The sequence below is a fragment of the Herpailurus yagouaroundi genome, unplaced genomic scaffold, assembly GCF_014898765.1.
Source record: "Herpailurus yagouaroundi ecotype Mexico unplaced genomic scaffold, PumYag 210, whole genome shotgun sequence".
NCBI lineage: Eukaryota > Metazoa > Chordata > Mammalia > Carnivora > Felidae > Herpailurus > Herpailurus yagouaroundi.
This window is the reverse complement of record NW_024412441.1, coordinates 20,986,370-21,007,499: the sequence shown is the minus strand read 5'-3', so window position 1 is coordinate 21,007,499 and position 21,130 is coordinate 20,986,370. Positions and strand designations below refer to the sequence as shown.

General features: G+C 44.7%; 1 protein-coding gene across 5 annotated transcripts in view; it reads left to right on the top strand.

The window, feature by feature from the left end:
- The window catches only part of TBC1D8 (TBC1 domain family member 8), a 119,440-nt gene that overhangs the window by 32,579 nt on the left and 65,731 nt on the right, over positions 1-21,130 (top strand). For 2 of the 5 annotated variants that reach the window (XM_040454048.1, XM_040454047.1), the window contains exon 2: positions 15,699-15,854. The exons of 1 other annotated variant lie outside the window; for it this stretch is intronic. In XM_040454048.1, the coding sequence (XP_040309982.1) occupies positions 15,699-15,854 (156 nt within the window). The remainder of the gene's footprint in view (positions 1-15,698; positions 15,855-21,130) is intronic. 2 more of the 5 variants (XM_040454050.1, XM_040454049.1) reach the window with 1 other exon arrangement.

The following is a 21,130-nucleotide window of genomic DNA, read 5'->3' as shown; positions in this document are numbered from 1 at the left end:
GGGTCAGGATGGCCCTCAGCATGTGTAGGTTTTCATGTCAGCCCTATCTGGTCTGAGGAGCTGGCTTTCAGATGATAGAGCATCACTGATGTTGGCCCCCTGCCCCTCCAATGGCAGGAGTCAGGGGCCCTTCCTGAACAGTGGGCACAAGCCCCCGGACAAAGATCAGGAGCAGCCAGGAGCATAGAGACCAGGATTCTACACCAATCCTTTTACTCACTTGGCTTATTTTGCCTGTTTTGTGGAGAGAGAAATCTTAGTATATGTCACCTTGTTTCATCTAGTCCTTACCATGACAAGTCAGGGTAGTTATCATCCTCATTTTACAGATAAGAAGACTAAGGCTTGAATGAGCCATGTGTCAAAGATGTCCTTGCAGGGACTCCTACAGAAGGATGGTCTGGATGGAGGCCAGATGGAATGGATGAAGAAGAAAGGGGGTGGCAAGTGTGTCCTACTTTTCTGCAACTTTCAAGGTGAAAGTAGTGAAACAAAAGAGCAGCTCAAGGGCAAAGTAGCAGGATGCAGAGCCTTAGGGATTCAGGAGAAAGAGATGCTGATATGGCAGTTCTCTCAGTCTTGCTGCACAGCAAAGTCACAGAGTAACCTGTAAGAGTGCTGGTGCCCAGGCAGCATGCCAGACCAGTTACACCAGACTCTGGGGCAGGGCCCAGGCATCAGTATTTTGGAAGCTCCCCAGGCTACTCTGCGTTGAAGTCAAAGATTGGAGGGAACACCTGTTTTAGAGATTTAAAGGAGTCATTAATGCAACCAGGCCCAGAGGGAAGATGTCAGGAACATGGATGGACAGGCTTGTGTCTCTTCTGAGGCTGGCCGGAAAGGAGCAACATGGCAGGTGGAGACAGGACATATTAGGGTGTAGAGGACATGTGGGCTCCTCAGTCAGCAGGGAGGTAGGGACCAGGTGACTGGTGTGAAGGAATCTGTGAGTAGAGTGGTTTGTATCCAATCTTCCTTGCTCCCCTGTCCCTTTGGGCCTGCCGGCTAGAGGGGCCTTCATGTGAGGGGGCCCCCAGGTTTGTGTGGAGTGGAAAGGATTTGGACCAGCTGCTGGTCTTCACCCCTCTGCACGGCAGACCCCCTGAGGGCACTTAGGAATGCCAAGTCCAGGCCCGGAGGCCCATAGGACTCGAGTCTCTGGGCAGAGCCTGGGGCTTGGCCATGTATGTACCAGGAGCAGTGAGAGCCCCCTGCCCCCCACCTTGAAGTGGGCCTGGTCCTCACCTGAACATGATTCTGTGACTGATGGGAACTATGATAACTGTAACTTTGTCTATTTCAGGAAAAAAAAATTTTTTTTTAATTAATTTTGAGAGAGAGAGCATGAGGGAGCGGGAGAGAGAGGGAGACAGAGAATCCCAAGGCTTCTCACTGTCAGTGCAGAGCCCAACTTAGGGATGGAACTCACAAACTGCGAGATCATGACCTGAGCCAAAACCAAGAGTCGGACCCTCAAGTGACTGAGCCACCCAGGCGCCCATATTTCAGGAACTTCTGCGAATAAGCTTTGTGTTCGTGTTGATCATGAGGAAGTTATCAAGAGCAGACTCTCCAACTTCCTTGCAGGGGGCTATCCCCACCCCCAACCCCCCTATAGGGAAATTGTAAGGCATTCACTCTTCTAAGGGCTTAAAAAATGTTTTCCCCTGTAAGCAACTGACAATGACTTTGAATGAATGCGTGCCTCTTCCCTGAATTTGTCTTTTTCTGTACTTAGATTATTGGCAAGCCAGGGCAGTAAGTAAAATTAATAATATAAACAATTAGTAAATAGAGCTTGGTTATGAAATCCACTTTGGGTACAGGAAGATGGTTGTACATTGCATGTTGGAAGCTCTCCCACTCTCCGTGTGCATGTACACGGACCAGTAGGAAGTCTTCCTGAGTTGGGCAATGCATTCATTTCCTAGGGCTGTTGTAACAAAGAACCACAAACTGGGTTGCTTAAAACAACAGAACAATAGTTCTGGGGCCCAGAAGTCCCAAATCAAGAAGTTCATGGGCCATGCTCCCCGACACCTGTAGGGGAATCCTTTCTTGCCTCTTCCTTGCTTCTCATGATGGCTGGAAATCTTTGGGATTCCCTGCAGCTGTGCAGCTCCAATCTGTGGCTTCAGTATCACATGGCGTTCTCCCTGTGTGTCTGTCTTCTCATGTGGACACCAGTCATATTAGATTACCCCAGTATGACCTTATTTCAACTAATGACATCTACAGAGACTCTATTTCTAAGTCATGAGGAGCTGGAGGTTAGGATTTCAGCATCTTTTTTGGGAAGATACAACTCAGTCTGTAACAGCTGTCTGGTCCAGGTACTCTGCACATGTTTCAAGATCCATGTGGACCTCACTGGACAGATGAGGGAGCAGAGACTGAGGGAGGTGAGGACGCTTATCTAAGCCGCACGACTAATAAGGGACAGAGTCAGGATTTGAACCCAGGTCTTTGGCACTCCTGAATATATGACTTCCCTAGTTTAGAACAACTGAAGGGTGAGTACTGGGCTACTACTTTGCCACTCTCTTCACCTTTCTGCATGAAATCAATATCATCCTTTTGTTAGAAGGAAGCACAGAAATATGAACTTAGTTTGATTTGTTGATCCAGTGGGATTCAGTGGGGATTTTTCATATATTTATTTTTATTTCCATTCTTACTGCTCTAACAACTTAAAATCCTCCTAAATGGTATAAAGAGAAGACTTTTAGATCTTGGCTACCCAACAGCCTGCTGAAAGTTGCTTGTCTCTTGGGATCTTCTTATGTCCTCAGCCTTATGTGATAAGGACTTAACCCAGTTTCTACTGGTGGCCAGGTTCTCTGGCACAAAAGTGCTCTGAATGGAAGAGCCAGGTCATGAGATGTCCTGGTTCCATCATTACTACGGGGTGTATGTCCGCAGAATAAATGTCAGAGTGTTTTGCCAACAACTGCTGGCTTGTTGCAAGGATCCAGGGTCTTGAGGGCTGCTGCAGCTTTTCCTAAGTGAGGAAGGCTTTGAACAGTCAGATTTCAAGATCAGAATTCCCAGTAGAAAACTCCTGTAATAAAACGTTGCCCATGAGTCTGAGAGAGTAAATTGCAGCTGCTAAGGCTTCTCTATTCCATCTTATTAAAATTTAATTTTATTTGATTTTTTTCCTAATTACTGGCTCCAACTTTGCTTTTCCCCACAGGTTCTCCGCCCATGGACATTGGTAGATGTGCGTCTTGGGTTCAGAAAGAAACGTTTTTTAAAAGGGTTAGGTGACCACTGTTACTATGATGTGTGATGGCTGTAGAGACAGGGCAAGCTGTCATTTTATTTGCTGTCCTTTTCTTCCCTGATTCTTCCTTGGACACTATCTTGACCCGCACTATGGCTAAGCCCTGGTCCAAAGCTTTCTTAGGACCTGAAGATGGCAACAGGTTCTGTGAGATGTGCTAACTGGCAGCTTGTTACAGACTGGGTCTATAGTAGTGTCACCTGATGGGGAAGGCAGGCCATGGGTCATAGGAGTAAATTCACTTCCTTATTTCCATGGGATGGAACACCTGTTCTTGGGGAGATAGGCTATTCTCCTTACTCTCTAGCTTGCCCTGTTGTCCTGTTTTGTTTTTTTTTTTTTTTTTTCCCAGCCTTTCCTGAATTAATGGTTAAATTCCCATCTGTTTGACCTTATAGAAGGGAGGGCTAAGCAGGGTACATATTTAGTACAGGCTGGGACTTCTGTGCTGTGTGCTTTCTTCTAACAACAAAACACAACACAAAAATAAGAAAATCAGGGGCGCCTGGGTGGCGCAGTCGGTTAAGCGTCCGACTTCAGCCAGGTCACGATCTCGCGGTCTGTGAGTTCGAGCCCCGCGTCGGGCTCTGGGCTGATGGCTCGGAGCCTGGAGCCTGTTTCCGATTCTGTGTCTCCCTCTCTCTCTGCCCCTCCCCCGTTCATGCTCTGTCTCTCTCTGTCCCGAAAATAAATAAACGTTGAAAAAAAAATTAAAAAAAAAAAAAATAAAATCTACTTAATCCCTGAGATAAATTTAGTTACTGAAACACTTACCTCCTGCCTAGTCTGAGACAAGATTAGTGGAGTTCTGTAACAGAACCATGCAATTGTTGATATGTTGCAAGTCTCTGAAAGAGAATGACAGATGGCAGACTGAGTAATCGGATTTCAAGATCAGAATCCACAGGTAGCAAACCTCCAGCTACTTGTAGCTTATGGAAAACTAATTTCTTTCAAGTGAACTTAAAGAACTGTGTTCTTTGGTTTTATTTTATTCAGAGGATTTGTTAAGCAAATATTTATTAAAGGCATACCAGGAGCCAGGTATACCAGGTGTTGGGAACAGATAAAGGATCCCTGCCTTTCCCCTTGTAACCCTTTATACGTGCATTTAACCCTTGCATGCATTTAACCCTTATACATGCATTTAAAGTAAGAAACTTCTGGAGTGCCTGGGTGGCTCAATCAAGTGTCTGGCTCAGGTCTTGATTTCAGGGTCACGAGTTCAAGCCCTGCGTCGGGCTCTGCAGTTGGGCTCCATGTTGGACTCTGTGCTGATCGTGAAGCCTACTTAAAAAAAAATGTGTGTGTTTGTTTATTTGTTTATTTATAAAGTGAGAAACTTCTGTAGGTGGTAAACATCTAACATTTAATTATAGCAAATTAGTTGTAATTTGATGCCTAAAAAGACTCTTTTGTTATCAAGGACAGAAATGTTGAAACCAAAGTCAGAAATATGGGCTTTATTGCAAAGGTAGTAAAGAGTATTGTAAACAGTTGTGCCAAACACTGGCGTGCCAAGCTTGACCTCTTTTGGTATACCTGCACACTCTCAAGATGAATGGAACCCACTGTGGCTTCACTGGCTGCACTTTAGAAATGATGGCAATACCTCTGGGGAAGGATTAACCAAGCTAAAGTGTGTCGCACACATAGTAGGTGTTCACTAAAAGTGTCTCAACAATTGCACGGGAGTTGCTGTATTGAAATACATGTAGCTTGGTAAGCTTGATGAAACAGGCAGACTCATCCCTTTTAAGACTGGTTTGCAGTTTTACAGGCTCCCAGGGGGCTCTTTCCATGTGAGGAGCTGGAATCCAGTGAAGTACTGTCTTTCATTTTGAACTTGAGTCTGTGGAAATGTCTTGCTTCACTGACCCTTTTGACTCTCACATTGATTTCCATTTTGCAAAGGAGGTACTATTGCCTTACCTTATTTATTTATTTTTCTGTGATCCTTGAATGCCTCTAAGCTCCATTTCCTGCCTTTAATTATGTACAGGGCCATTAAACAAAAGTGTGGTTGGCAAGGTGGTTGTAACTGTAACAGTATAAGGTGCTATCAGGCAGCAGGCTGCACTTAATGAAATTTGGCTGGTAAACTGGTTTGTGCACCACACATGAGTCTTGTTGAACAAGTTTAACAGGCTTTCTGCAACTGCCTCTGAGCAGGAAAGGACAATTCTTTGAACTTCATGCTCAGCCTTGTTTTTTACTTCCTTTCTTCAAAATCTTCAATGTGGGAATGGAATAGTCTTTATCTGTGACTAGTTAGAAAAAAGGCCTTAGGGACATGTACCAAGAGTTATTGTGAAGGGGCAAGATGTGAGGTAAATGTTCTTTGTGGTTTTATATACTTCCCAAAATGTCTTACAATAAGAATGTATTTATTTTGTAATCAAGAAAAAAAAAAAAAACCAAACTGCTTTAGAAGGGCAAATTGAGACCAAACTTCATTATTTTAGGAAAGATTTTGGGAAGAGATATTCTTCATAATTGGTTCCCTTAATGTGATTTTGGGAGTACAGGCAATACCCCTTGGGCTTGTTAAACACGGGATGTCAAAAGTGATAAATTAGTAAGTCCCAAAGAGGAAGTCTGCTGTTAAAGTCTGCAGGTACCCAAGTGCTCTAGGCTGTTTAAGGACTTTGGCCCAAGCAGATAGTTTCTCAACAAAATTGAGAGTTCAGAGATGTTTTGTCAAAGGATTTTGGTTCTTTTGAGGATGGTGAAACAGGCAAGGGGATATAGTTTGCTTCTGTTACATTTGAATACACCAGGGTCAGTATAACATAATTTTGTGACTTTTTTCTTTTTTAAGTTTATTTATTTATTTACCAATGCAGGGGGCAGAGAGAGAGGGAGAGAATCTCAAGCAGGCTGCACACTGTCAGTGCAAAGCCTGACTTGGGGCTTGATCTCATGAACTGTGAGATCATGACCTGAGCGAAAATCAAGTCGGATGCCCAACTGACTGAACCACCCAAGCGCTCCTGTGACTTGTTTTTCTAGGCTTCCTGGGTTAGGGGATGGTTCTAGTCTTTATTGGTTAGGGGTTCCTGGAATCTAAGGGAGGAAGTTTTAGGATTAAAGTGAGTACCTTGAAAGAGAAGGGAATCCTGCCGTTTCAACAGTGTGGGTGACTTGAGGACATTTTGCGGAGTGAAATAAGCCAGTCACAGAAGGACAAATTCTACATCATACCACTTCTGTGATGAGTCTAAAATAGTGAAACGTATGGAAGCAGAGAATGGAATGGTGGTGCTAGGGGCTAGAGGGAGGAGAGAATGGGAAGGAACTAGTCAAAGGGTACAGAGTTTCAGTTACACAAGATGAGCATGTCCTAGAGGTCCAGTATATAGCATAATGCCTGTACTTAACAATATTTATACTTAAATATTTGCTAAAAGGGTAGATCTTATGCTAAATGTTCTTATCACAATATTATATATTAATAATTATAAGAGAGTGGGAGGAAGCTTTTGGAGGCGATGGATATGTTTATGGCATAGATTATGGTGATGGTTTCATGGGTGCATACTTCAAAGTCATACATTAATTATGTATACCTTTTTGTAGGTAAAAAAAAAAAAGGGTCACAAGTATCTGGAAAGAGCTGAACAGAATGGGAAGGACAGGTTAGCACGGGGCTAGAACCATCAGGATGGTGAGCAGGTGGTCCTAGAGCACTTGGGTCCCATTTCATAGCCATTGGGAGTGGCCAAAAGTGACATATTAGTGTCCAGGGAAGAGCTATGGGCAATCCTGGATTGTGCTGGGCTTGGCAGTAGAGGTGGAACAGGTACCCATCCCCATCCATTCTGGATGCCCCTAGCAGCTGGCGTTTCATTTAGAGATGGTATCAGGCCTTCAGGTCAACTTCTTTGTTATGGTACCCCTTACCTCTTATTTTATAGCCTTGGATCATCCCTGTACTATAAGGATTTAATCCTAATTGCTTTACGTAATCATCATGCCAGAAGACCTGATAAATGGATGGCCAAGTGGATGGAAATGATGGAGAATTTTCAAGACAGTGTTCATTATATCCACGGCAACATGTGTCTGTTAAGGCAGGGAAGTCACTGTGTTTGGAACTGGCTGTCATGATGGTGTTTTGTGTAGGATTCTTGTTGTCAGGCACTTCGAGCATTACGTCACCCTGTTTGGAGGTTCACTATGACAGGATCCTTATGTTCGGTCTGAGCCAAAGCAGGCAGCTTGGTTCCCATCCAAGGATTATTTATGGAGCCACTAGAAGAACGTGTCAGAGTTCAGCAGTGTGGACCCGGAGTGCATTTATGTTCACATGCATTTATGATTTATCACTTGGGGAATGGAGTTAGGAAAATTGTTTTTATATTTACTTTAGGAGCCCCACTGTGGACATTTCTGATCATTAGAATTGTCGTGCTTTTTCTTTAAATTGTGGTAAAATACACGTAACATAAAATTGACCATCTGGACCATTTTTAAGCGTACAGCTCAGTGGTATTAATTGTACAGTTCACATTGTTATGCAACCATCACCACTGTCCATCCCCAGAACTCTCTTCATCTTGGAAAACAAACTCTGTTCCCACTGAAGAATTTTCACAGCTTTGGAGTGAAGGCAAAAAGGATTCTTTAAGAGTCCCTTAATTCCAGTGAGAACAGGACCGAATGGTCTGCACTTGTAACTCCTCTTGGTTGATCAGAGCTACCCACTGTACCCACCATCCTCTCTTGGTTTCCTGGGAAAGCCTAAGTTCGTTGTGTGGCTGTCCTTGTCCCCATGGGACTGGAATGCAGCGTGCAGGTGAGGGCATGGTGACTGCCTGTCCTGTTCTCGAGAACTGGGACCAGAATCCCTCCCTTGTGGTGCCCTTGAAGCTCTCCTCCGGACCTGCACTTTCTCCGACTTGTGTTGTGGATTTGGCAGGCTCATCCTGTCACCACGATGGGCACGTGGCTGCTGTGTTAGGCACTTCGTTAAAAAGATGAGCTCATCAGGTGGCCTGCTCCCGAGCTTCCCGCGTGATTCAGTTACCCTGTGGCTTTGCCCACCAATTGACTGCACTCTGAAAATAGCACCATCATCTCTTGGTTTCGCGGAGATTTGTGGGAATCATAAGGGACTCACACTGAGAGGTATATTGAATTATATAAAATGCTTTGTAGAAAAAAGTCAGAGTCTGGTAATTTGGATTATGAATTTTACTTTGAATAGGTAGAGCTTTCTCATTGGGAATGCAAATATCCCCAACATTTATCTTCTTTTCAAGCCTAGTAGAAAGGACTTCACGTGATCTTTTACGTTATTTATTTTCACAAATAAAAGTTTTTTTTCCTTTATTCTGGCTCTTTATTTGCCTTTTCCCCTAAGTCTCCAAAACAGCAATACCAGCCAAACCAAACAGCCCTAACGTGAAGACAGACCTTGAGACCAAATTAGTTTCCCAACTGTGGATTATGGTGTTGAGCTGTGGTGCACTGTGGGTGTGCCATCACATCGATGGCTTAGGTATAATGATGAGAAGCTTTTTACTGGAGTGAAAGAATTTTTTTTTTTTTTTGTCATGGGGCTGCTGAGGTCTATTCTAAGCCCAAAGCCATTAGGGAGACCTGCTTTCTTCAGTGCAGGGGGTAAAAAATAGACTGTTTTCTGTTTTTTTTGCTTTCCTTAAAATGCTTTCTGTGGGGGTTGGGTGTTGCTGTGGTTTAAATGGGTTTTACTATGCGAGGGTGTTGTTACTGGTGAGAGCAGAGCAGTTTGTCACTGCTGCCTGTGGTTAAGTCCCAGGCCCGACACAGAGGTTGTTATATAAACCAGGAGGCAGTGGGAAGGCTTCTCCAAGTGTCCTTGTTTGTTCCATGTCAGTAGCTGCGATTTCGTCTTAAACTCGGTACCACCCATGTGCATGAAATCCAGCCATAATGAAAGATTTGCAGCATTATTACTTAGAAGCAAATTATTCATAGGCCCCTTTTGGGCCCTAATTATAAAACTTGTCACTTGACATCTATCTCCGCCAGAGTTGTTATTCTAATAGCCTAAAAATAGGAGTGTTGCACTCACTGTGCCGCCAGGAGGGTTTTCCTGTAGAGCCAGACAAGCCATATGGAGCTGCCACAGAAGGCAGACCAGAATGCTCCATGCGAGCTGCCCTCCATTTGGGGGGATTTGTTCCTGGAGACAGAGCCAAGACTCAGCCAGTCGGGGCTTGGGAGAGCAAAGTCAGTCTGAATGTAGTTAGAAGTGTAGGTTTGTGGATGGCGGAGCATTTCTGAAAATAATTGTTACCCTGTCTTTAATTTTTTTTTAATGTTTATTTTTGAGAGAGAGAGAGAGCATGAGTGGGAGAGGGGCAGAGAAAGATGGGGACAAGAGGATCCCAAGCAGGCTCTGCACTAACAGCAGAGAGCCAGATGTGGGGCTCAAACTCAGGAACCGCAAGATCACGACCTGAGCTGAAGTCTGACACTTAACCACTGAGCCACCCAGGCACCCCTGTCTTTAAACAGCCCTAGAGCTGGAGCTGGAGCTGGGGAGGGCCCAGTCCTTAGTGCTCAGAGCTTTAGCCACTTCATCCCTCCCTCCAAAGGTGGCCATGAGGATTAATGAGAAAACAGACTTCAGTATTTTTTCTTTTTAATGAGGCTGAGTCTGCCAAATAAATACTGCCTCAGAGCCATCCATGTGAGTTGTCGTCAGCTTCCTTATAAAAAGATAAGTATGGCTGCATACCCTGTTAGGAGCTATGCGTAAACATTTTGCCATCTATTTACCTTATTGATATGTATGTGTGTATATATTTTTGTCTTTGACCCATTTGAAATTTGTGGACATCATACCCTATTTTCTAATGACTTTGAACGATTTCTTTGCCACGCTAACCATTTTCCTTCACCATTCAGCAGAGATTTAAGGATGCTTTTTTCTTCCAGATGTTTCGTTTCTCCTTTTGGTTTTCCTACTGAGGACTCTCACTGATCTGTCTCCCACTTGTGCGTCTTCTCTGCCATATTGGACCCTGGTCTGCTGCTTTTGTGTTCATGCTTTGGTTGGTTCCACCCTGAGTGCTCTGGTTTACCCCAGATTCAGAGCCCCTGCCCGCTCCTGGGGATCCTGCAGGGGCAGTCGAAATTTGCGCAGATGTGGAGTGGAGGGCCCTTGTCTGCAGGCGGACACTGACTCACTCCCCTTGTCACTTTTTAAAAAAAAAATTTTTTTTTAACGTTTATTTATTTTTTTGGGACAGAGAGAGACAGAGCATGAACGGGGGAGGGGCAGAGAGAGAGGGAGACACAGAATCAGAAACAGGCTCCAGGCTCTGAGCCATCAGCCCAGAGCCCGACACGGGGCTCGAACTCACGGACCGCGAGATCGTGACCTGGCTGAAGTCGGACGCTTAACCGACTGTGCCACCCAGGCGCCCCATCCCCTTGTCACTTTTTAAAAAAAAACTAAACTTTATTTTTTAGAACAGTTTTAGATTTACAGAAACACTGTGAAGGTAGTATAGGGAGTTCTCATATACCCCACACCCAGTTTCTCCTATTGACATATTAGCATGGTGTATTTGTTACAATGAATGAACTGGTACTGATGGATTATGGTGGTAGGCAGAATAATGCTGCAAGCCTGCGAATGTGTTAGGTTCCATGGCAAAGGGGAATTAAAGGATAGAATTAAAGATTAAATAGATTAAAGATAGAATTAATTGGGTTGCTAATCAGTGGACCTGAATATAGGGAGATGAGCTTGGATTATCTAGGGGGGCCCAATGTGATCACAAGGGTTTTTAAAACTGGAAGAGGAACTCATCCTGGTGTTGCTGGCTTTGAAGATGGAGGAGGGGACCGAGAACTAAGTGAGGGAGCTGCGGCCACTCAGAGCTGGAAAAGGCAAGGAAAAGGGTTCTCACCTTGAGGCTCCAGAAAGGAGGCTGTTGACACTTTGACTTTAGCTCAGTGAGATCTGTATCAAACTTCTGACCTACAGAACTATAAGGTAATAAATTTGCTTCTTTTAAGCTATTGTGTTTGTACTAACTTGTCACAGCAGTGGTAGAACATAAAGACAGTGATTGTTAACTAAAGTCGGTGTTTTTAAAAAAAAATTTTTTTAATGTTTATTTTTGAGACAGAGAGAGATGGAGCCTGAGTGGGGGAGGGGCAGAGAGAGAGGGACACAGAATCTGAAACAGACTCCAAGGTCAGAGCTGTCAGCACAGAGCCCGACGCGGGGCTCAAACTCACAGACCGTGAGATCATAACCTGAGCCGAACTCGGACGCTTAACTGACTCGGCCACCCAGGCACCCCCTAAAGTCTGTGTTTTATTCAGATTTTGCTGGCCTTTTAATTACCCAGGATCCCTCTCAGGATACACCTCACATTTAGTTGTCATCTTGGCTGTGACCGTTTCTTAGACCTCCCTGGTTTTTAGTGACTTTGATAGTTCTGATAATACTGGTCAGGTATGTTTTCTGAGTCAGGCATGAGGCTCATTCTGATGTTTGCTTTGTCTCTTCAGACTGTGTTTTCTTGCCTTTCAGCATTCTTTGTCATTGTTTTTGAAAGCCAGGCATAATGTAAGGAGAAACAAGAACTGAAGAAATAGTTCTTTAGTGTGAGTTTTATGTTATTTTGTCTAGGACGTGGGCTGTTGGTTTGCTGTAGCCACAGATGCCCAAGGTTTTCAGATTCCTCAGGTGTCCTTGCCTTGGTCTCTCTCTCTGTCTTTGGGCTTCTTTGAAGAATGAGCTCCGGGGCGCCTGGCTGGCTCAGTTGGTAGAGCATGTGACTCTTGATCTCAGAGTCGTGAGTTCAAGGTGCACATTGGCCTTAGAGCTTGCTTAAAGACATTAAAAAAAATAGAGAAACTTGAGCTCCTCATATGGAGTCTGAGAGTCTTCCAGTCCTTCCCAGTGTCATTATGCCAGAACGTGTTGATGTGGTGGTAAAGTATGGGGAGAAGAAGCACCCTGTAAGTCTTATCAAAGAATCTTGGTCTTTCAGTGGGTCTGTGTCCCTGGGATGTGCTCTGGACAGTGTTTCTTGGACGCCTCCCTTACCCTGACCCCTCCCCCTTCACCAGATGAGACCAGAAGGCTGAAGGGGGCTGGAGTCCCAGAAACGCCCCTCCCCCAGCTGGGATAAGGTTCTGGAGAGTCTCCATCCCTGCCGGAGAGCAGGCCCCTGTTGTGGAGAATGTTCTGGGAGATCAGGAGAGGTTTTTCCTCGCTCTTCATAGCGAGAACCTGGTAGTAAAACCTGTACAGGTAAAACCTAAGACTGTGGCCATCAGGAGTCTCCTACTCTCCTGCTAGTCCACACACTCAGCCTCCCAGCAATTTGTCAAAACCTTATTAAAGTGTTCTATCAGTTGATGGCCCCAGCGGCTTCTGCTTCAGGTGAGTGATCTGGGCTGTGACTTTGGATTGTCCCCTCTCTCCAGATTTCTGGGTTATGATTTTGACCTGTGCCCTTGGGTCTCTGATGGGTCCCAGAAAAGCCGCGGATATTCAATTTGCTCAGCTTCTTATCATTAGGATGGGAGTGAGGACTTCAAATTCTTTACGCGGGGGAGCTGAAACTAGAAGTCCCCTCTTTGCTTCTTTGTTGTCCTCCCCACCTTCCTACCAGGTTGGTTGTGTTGCTATAAAACATCCTGACCATTGCAAAAGCTCCTGAGTCTTGAAGAGAAAAAAAAATCACTGTTTCCGATCAGAGAGACTGCTTCTGAGTTATGGTGACACCAAGTCATTGCCTACCCTTCTCACTTCCTCCTTTTGTTGCTCAGGTTTTACTTATTAGCAAACTAGATAGGGGGTCTACAACAGATCTCTTAAATTGGGAAGCACTGGGTCTGCATGTGGGATGGGTGGGTTTTTTTTTTAGCACCTTTCTACTTTCCTTCCATCTGCTTCCCTATCACTAACCCCCTCCAAGCTTTGACAGGCAAAAATGTTTTATCAATCTTACACAAATACGGCTTAATCTTTACCCTGTCCTGCCTTCCTGCCCGTGGTTTTTTTTAAGTTTCATTTTTTAATTTGCATGTGAGAGAGAGTACAAGTGGGGAAGGGGCAGAGAGAGGGAGATCCAGAATCCCAAGCAGACTCATGCCCCCAGTGCAGAGCCCAATGTGGGACTCGAATTTACAAGCCATGAGATCATGACCTGAGCTGAGATCAAGAGTTGCTTAAGTGACTGAGCCACGCAGGTGCCCCCCACCTGTGCTTTTGATCACAGAGCTCCCCTAAGCAGCTGTGCAAGTTCTGTGTTAAAGTAGCAGCCCCTTTATTTAGCTGACAGCTTTCAGGCCCTCTCAATTACATGTAAGTCAAGAGGAAACCAGTGAGGGGCGCCTGGGTGGCTCAGTCCATTAGAGCATCTGACTCTTAATTTCAGCTCAGGTCATGATACCAGGGTCACAGGATCAAGCCCCACTCCGCACTGAGTGTGGAGGCTGCTTAAGATTCTCTCTCTCCTTCCGTCCCTCTCCCTGGCTCACGCACATGTGTGCTCTCTCTCTGTGCAAACAAACCAGTAAGACAAAAATTCTGAGCAGCCTAAGGAATAATTGCTATAAAAACTCAGGCACCCTTCCTTCTTTCCCTAAAGCTGTTAATAGGGACAGATCAAGGTAATTGTATGGGTGGGGTGGATGGTCAGTTGGAGCCTAGATAAGGTAAGGAGGGCATCTGTCAGAAAGGGGATAGAGGGGCGCCTGGGTGGCGCAGTCGGTTAAGCGTCCGACTTCAGCCAGGTCACGATCTTGCGGTCCGTGAGTTTGAGCCCCGCGTCAGGCTCTGGGCTGATGGCTCGGAGCCTGGAGCCTGTTTCTGGTTCTGTGTCTCCCTCTCTCTCTGCCCCTCCCCCGTTCATGCTCTGTCTCTCTCTGTCCCAAAAATAAAAAAATAAATAAACGTTGGAAAAAAAAAAAAAAAAGGGGATAGAATTGATCAGATAAGTAAATATATTAAGAATAATGGAAGCCAGGTTCCTCATGTTGGAGAAGAGAGTTGCAAATATGGAAAGAAACTGGAATGACCCTGGTATTTGATCGCAGCGCTGGTATTGGATCATAATTGGAAGTTTTTATGTATAAAATCAGTATAAAAATGAAAATGTCAATGAGTATATGTGTGCATACATACATAAACATGTACCCATACATATGTACATACATGTACAGTCCAAGCTCTGTCCACTGAAAGGTTCCGGGAGCAAGCACCCCCACAGCAGTAAGTGTACTTGGCTCCCAGACCTTGGCTTTTAAATACCATTCTTCACTAAAGGAACCAGGCTTCTTGGGGAAATGGCTGATGCCAGGGCTAGAGCAGGAAGAATAAAGGGTGAACTTGGATTATTTGCCAGAAAGTAGAATAATGAATGGGGACACGTCCAAAGGACACAGAAGCCAGCTTGAAGGGGTACCTACTGGCCAAGTCAGAGACAACGTGAACATCAAAATAATCGTAATACTAGATTGGATAAGGTAGGGAAACATGAAACCATACTGCTAGAAATAAATAAGTTAAATTTAAGGAGGAATGCAGTTTCAAAGAACTTCACAGAATACTTGTTAATTACAAAGGGAAAAAGGAGTAATTCTACAGTGCAGAACCCTGGCAAATGAGTCATGGGACAATACGAAATTGTCTGCCACCTGGTGTGTGGGTGTGTGTGTGTGTTTGCTGTTGATTCATGATGGTATTCATTACAACAGAGTGATAGACCTTTACTTTGTGTGCTTTATGGTCTGTGAAGGACTTCAATATTTTATTTGCTTCTCACGGTCCCCTTCTGGAGTGGGCAGGGATTATTTTTCTACCTTTGAGGATATGATATAATAACGGTAGTTTTTACAGCCAGGCAATAGTCTAAGAACTTTGAATGTTGCATACATTAATTCTCACAATTACCCTATAAGGTAGATATACTGTGATAATTCCCTTTTACAAATGAGACCAAGGCACAGAGAGGTTAAGTAACTTGCCCAGTGTCACACAGCTTAAAAGTTGGGAAACTGAGGCTTGAGTCAGACATTTTGACTCCATATTTCCAGCTCTTATTTATAGAGTTGTGTTACCTCTGTAATTGAGATGCTGAGGAAAGGAAACAGCTAGGTTAGGTGACTTGTTCAAGGCCCCTTGTTCCCGTGGTTGTTGGATTCTGCAAATCTGTACTGAGTGCCTGTTAATGTCAGGCCCTATTCCAGATGCTGGGTGAGTGGTACTAGGCAGCCAGAGCCCTGGGCCTCCTGGAGCTCAGGCTTTTGTGAGGTGAGTTGAAGAACTGGACGTGAGCCTGCTGCCTTCTGGTGTCAAGTCTAGACACAAAGCGAACTGCCTTGTTTTGCAGGGAGTGGGCAGCTGGTCAGTCTCTGTGCTCAGTGGTGCACTTTCTTTTTTCTTTTGAAGGTCGCCTGGTAGGTGCTCTGGATGCAGTGCTGGATTCCAATGCACGGGTCGCTCCATTTCGAATTCTGCTTCAAGTGCCTGGGTCCCAGGTTTATTCTCCCATAGCATGTGGTGAGTTACTGAGTGGATCAGACGTTTACTGGGCCATAGCCACTGGTGAGTTTTGTTCCAGTTGGAACATTCCAAACCTTAAGGTCTAAGCATGCTGAGTATCTGCATGTTGGTGAAGCTTGAAGGTAACTCCTTTTAGAAACTCATCTGCTTTTATGAGTTCTTTTTTTTTTTTTCTTTTCTTTTCTTTTTTTTCACCCATCAAAAGCACATAAAGGCTACAAGCTTGGGCACCTTAGCTTGGGCATGCCAGGCTTTTGCGTGGTGTGCTGTTCCAGGGTGCTGTATATTGTTGAGTATGAATGGAACCCTTTTTTCCTGAATCTTGTTTCTGACATAACGAATGCCTTCCTGGGCAAGTGCACCTATCGTAATGGTACAAGGCATGGGGGTGGGGGGGCAACTGAGGGCTGTGTCTGACTTAGGGTAGTCTTCACCCCCTTGTTCCACGTTTGTGCTGCATTACTGGACTGCTGCGCCCCACGGGAATTTTGCAATTCCCCCCCCCCCCCCCGCCCCGTCCCCGTCCCCGTCCTCTTCTTCTGGGATTTCAGTCCTCCTGCACCGTCTAATGCTCTACTTGCCTCTCCAGCACCTCGGGGGCTGGGAATCAATCATTACATCTGAGAAGCCCCTTCTATTAAAAAACTAAAGCAAGATGTGTCTTTTTAACCACATGAGTCATAAACGTTCACCTTCTAGAAATTAAATTGGTAAGAGAGAAAGAAAAGGAAATCTTCTGTACCCCTTTATCAAAGTGCTGGTCTCTCTTCTGAGTACATGTGCTAATACACACAGAAGCTTTTAGTTTGGGTTTCAGATGGTAAACACGATGCGTGTTCAGTATAATCCATTAACCTTTGACAAGTTCAAAGAAGAAAATGTCTCTTGCCTCACATCCTAGCCACCCAAAGCAACCTCTGGCCACACTGGGTTCACCTCATTGAGACCACTTTATACTGTATTTAGGACAGGTACAACAATAGTTTTGAAGATGGTCAGAAGTACCTTTGTAAAAATGCAATCTATCTGACAATGCTGTTTTATAATAAAAGTGTTATGTTTTTACTTGATTTCAATAAACAAGAAGCTGAAGTAAAACCAGAGAAACTTCAAAAATGTTTCCTTAACGTGAGAGCTTATTTTCTAAAAGGTTCATCTAAGACTAAGGGAAGAGATTTGTGAAAGTGTCACAGGGTTAGGATTGTGGCTTTTTAAAGCAGTGTTGCAACTCTGACCATGTGTGTTGACTCACCAGCCTGGAAGACAAGGATGCCAGCCTTCATATGCTCCAGCCTTCATATGCTCCCCCCTTTCTCTCCAGCCTTTCATTTAAAAACGTGTTACTGTTAACTTGACGTTGTAATTTTCATTCTGTCTGCCACCATACTGTCCACCGTTCTTTGGCTTTGTCCTGTATTTAAATTGATCTAATGCTTTTACTCAGGTAGGGCTTTCCTAATATCGAATCTTTAATTTTGGCTCATCTCTTGATTGGCTAGATTACAGTTTTCTTACCCCAATTATGTCTCACATTTGTAAGTATCTGTCCCTTGGCTTTGGACTTGAATGATACTTCGGCTGGGTATGATAGTCTCCAGCCATCTAGAGTATAGTGGCCATTGCTCCAGAGTCTTCCTGTATTTAAAGAGGCAATGGGAGAAATCTTAGGGTGGCCTTTTTTTTTCCTCTCCTTTTTGTCCCCTTGTGGGTGATGTGCTTTTTTGCGCCTGTAACTGTCTAACCCTTGAAGTTAAGTAGTTTAGTAACTTCCTTGGTTACTGCTTTGAGCACATTGTCAGGAACTTGATGTGCTCCTTTAGTATGTAGATTGAGGGGCACCTGGCTCAGTTGGTTAAGTGTCCAACTTGGCTCAGTTCGTGAGTTTGAGCCCTGTGTTGGGCTCTGTGCTGACAGCTCAGAGCCTAGAGCCTGCTTCAGATTCTGTGTCTCTGTCTCTCTTTTCCCCTCCCCTGCTCAAGCTCTTTCTCTCAAAAATAAAAATAAAAACATTAAAAAAATATGTAGATTGAGGGGCGCCTGGGTGGCTCAGTCGGTTAAGCATCTGACTTCAGCTCAGGTCATGATCTCACGGTCTGTGAGTTCGAACCCCGCTCTGTGCTGACAGCTCTGTGCTGACAGCTCAGAGTCTGCAGCCTGCTTCAGATTCTGTCTCCCTCTCTTTGCCTCTCCCCAACTCATGCTGTCTCTCAAAACTAAATTAAAAACTTGAAAAAAAATTTAAAAAATATGTAGATTGATTTCTTTAATCACTTCAGGAAATTTTCTTCTGTATATGTATTTTTAAAAATGTATTTTATGTTCCATTTATTGGAATCCCTGCCTCAAAGATCCGTTATGTTGGAAAGCTATTGTTTACTTTTCATTCCTGTTTTTCTTGATTTGTCTTTTCAACTTGTATCCTCTGTGCTGTTCATAATCCTTTCCAACAAGTTCATAATTCTGTTTTCAGCCCTGGATCCCACACTTTGCTTAACTTCTTCCTCCTCTTGCTGTGTTTTTATTTATTTTTTATTTTTTTAGTGTTTATTTTTGAGAGAGAGAGAGAGAGAGAGAGAGAGAGAGAGGGAGAGAGAGCAAGCATGAATGGGGGAGGAGCAGAGAGAGAGGAAGACATAGAATCTAAAGCAGGCTCCAGGCTCTGAGCTGTCCACATACAGCCCGACACAGGGCTCTAACCCACAAACTGTGAGATCATGACCTCAGCTCAAGTCGGATGCTTAGCTGACTAAGCCACTCAGGTGCCCCTTGCTATGTTGTTTTGATCATGATTTTCTTAGGTGTCTGCTCGCCCTTTCATGTGTAATTTCATCATCTCATCTTCATGCTCTTGTTTTACTGAAGTCATATTCTTAACTGTCTTGGACTATGAAGCATTTGTGAGAATTTCCCTTTCTTCTTTGAGGGTTCCGTGTTTTTTTTTTTTTTTTTTTTTTTTTTTTTCCCTAGGGCACAGTCTCTGTCTTTTGAACACTTTCTGTTCATCTGTTGATGCTCTTTTGCTGTCAGATGTTGGCTTGGTTGCTGTGCTGTTCCTCTGCATCCCTGGACATGCTCATGCTTGGACATGGTTAGCTAAGACTGACACTGTTATTTGTACCAATGTTGTATGATTTTCTGACTGGTATTTAGGGGACAGAGCAGAGAGGACAGGTGTGCTGCTGGGCGGGATGTGGGATGTGAGGCCGCAGGATCCTCTGACTTTCTCCAGTTTCTTTTTGGTCTCTCTCCTCTCACTCTGCCCCAAGCCAAAGAGTTGGTCTTGCTCTGGATTTAGAGCTCTTGATGGGAACATCTGGAGTTTGGTCTCCTCACTAGGCTGGCTTCTGGGGAGTCTGTGGAGCAGGGACCCTGCTTAGATCCTGCATCTCTGTAGCCTGGGAGGTCTACAGTAGCCATCTGGGGCTCCCGGAGCACTTTCAGACCACAGTGAGCAGATGGTGGCACAGGACTCAGCCTTATGGCTGTGGCCTAATTTACTCATCCAGTCCTTTATTAGATACTTAATTGATTCTGATGTTTCAGCATTTTCAAAACTTAAATGAACATCCATACACTTAAATATTTCAGGATGCTTCTTCATCCTCAAAGTCCATTCACGTGAAATGTTGGGTGACTGCCACGTACCAGACATGTGCTTGGTGTCAGGGTTCCTTGGTGAGTGTGTGAGGGGAGTTTTCCTCCACCTGGAGTTACAGGGCCCTGGGGGATACAAAGAGCAACCTGGAAGTGGCAGGTCCAGTGGGCCCGAGGATTAGGAAGGTGAGAGGTGGCAAGGCCCTTCACGAGCACATAGTAAGGAAGTTCTGTGTCAGGGCATGTACTTTCTAAGGCCATCTGTACATATATTTGCCAAACTGCATGCTATAAAGGTTGTAGCAGCTTAGCTTGCTTCCCCCACACCCCATTTACCACCGGCAGTGTAGTTCTGAGCAGGTTGAATTCCTAGAACATTCTTTCTCTTGAGCCAGGATCTCAAGGATCTGCTTTTTTTAGTTTCCACTTGGCTGAGTATTTGCCTTGGACCTGACCCATGGCAGGTCTACAGATGCTTCATGTTCTTGTGCTGTACTGCCCACAGAAGGTCCCCTGTGTAAGCAGCGGTTCTTTCCAGTGCTGCTTTTCTTGGGTTAGGGAAGAGAGAACGGGGAGGGGCTTGGGCTTGTGGTATTGATTTAGATACTTAGGCCTCTTCTGGGAGTTATGTGGGCATCCTGCACTGTGATATTGACTCAACCATATTTAATATTTTATTGTGTCTTGAGCATTGAGAAAGGATCCCTGCCCAGGGTTTTAAGTCTCAGATAAAGCACAAACAAGAACTGTAGGAAGGGACTGGGCGGCACCAGGACGTGGGCAGGGACAGGAAGAGTGGCCTGCAAGAACGATTTATATCTTCATTTGATTTCGGCTGTTTGCACGGCAGGATGGGGAGATATAGGAGAGCTTTTGAGAATAATTTTTTTTTCTATTTGCTTTTAAGCAGAGGTAGAAGAGCTAGGTAGAGAATGCCATGGGTGAGCAATATTATTTGGCAGCAGATCTGTGGATGATTGTGGTTAAAACAGATAAGCAATAAGTTGTTACTATTTTTTAACTGACATGCCATGAATTTCAAGGCTTTATGGACTTTACTGGCCTCACTGGATAAAAGACACATGATGAGAGTGCGACGAGCACTTGTTTAGAAGAGGGTGAGGAGGACTATGCCCTGTCTTTCAGGTTGGAGCTCAGATGCCCCCTCCAAGAGACCCCACACACACCCCCTGCCAACCGCTCCCCCCACTCTGCTGGTGGAACCCCTCCAGCACTTACCTGTGCTGTCACTCAACTTTCTTTGTTGTCTACCTCTCTAATGAAAATAAAAGTTTTCTTAGAGTCCTGCTCACTCACTAACACCTGCTCACTCACTGACACCCTCCAGTGTCCAGGGTAGATAGAGCCTGGTATTCAGCAAATAGTAGGTGTGCAAATAAGCGAAAGCAGTCAAGTAGGGACTCTGGCTTTAGGGATGAGTAAGTAGTCGGTTACTCAGAAAAGGTGATGGGTTCAGCACGTCAGTGTCCTGTATGTGAGAGAGGGGGCACGAAGTCACAAACAAGACTTCTCGGCCTTTTCTGAGAAGCCACGGCAGGGAAATTCTATGGCTGGGTGAGGGCCTGGGTCAGGAGCTCTGTAATGAGCCACCAGCACCATTGACAGTAGAAAAACTTGTGAAGGAGGGATCTTGCTTTCTTTAAAAACAGAAGGAAAGAAAGAAAGAAAGAAAGAAAGAAAGAAAGAAAGAAAGAAAGAAAGAA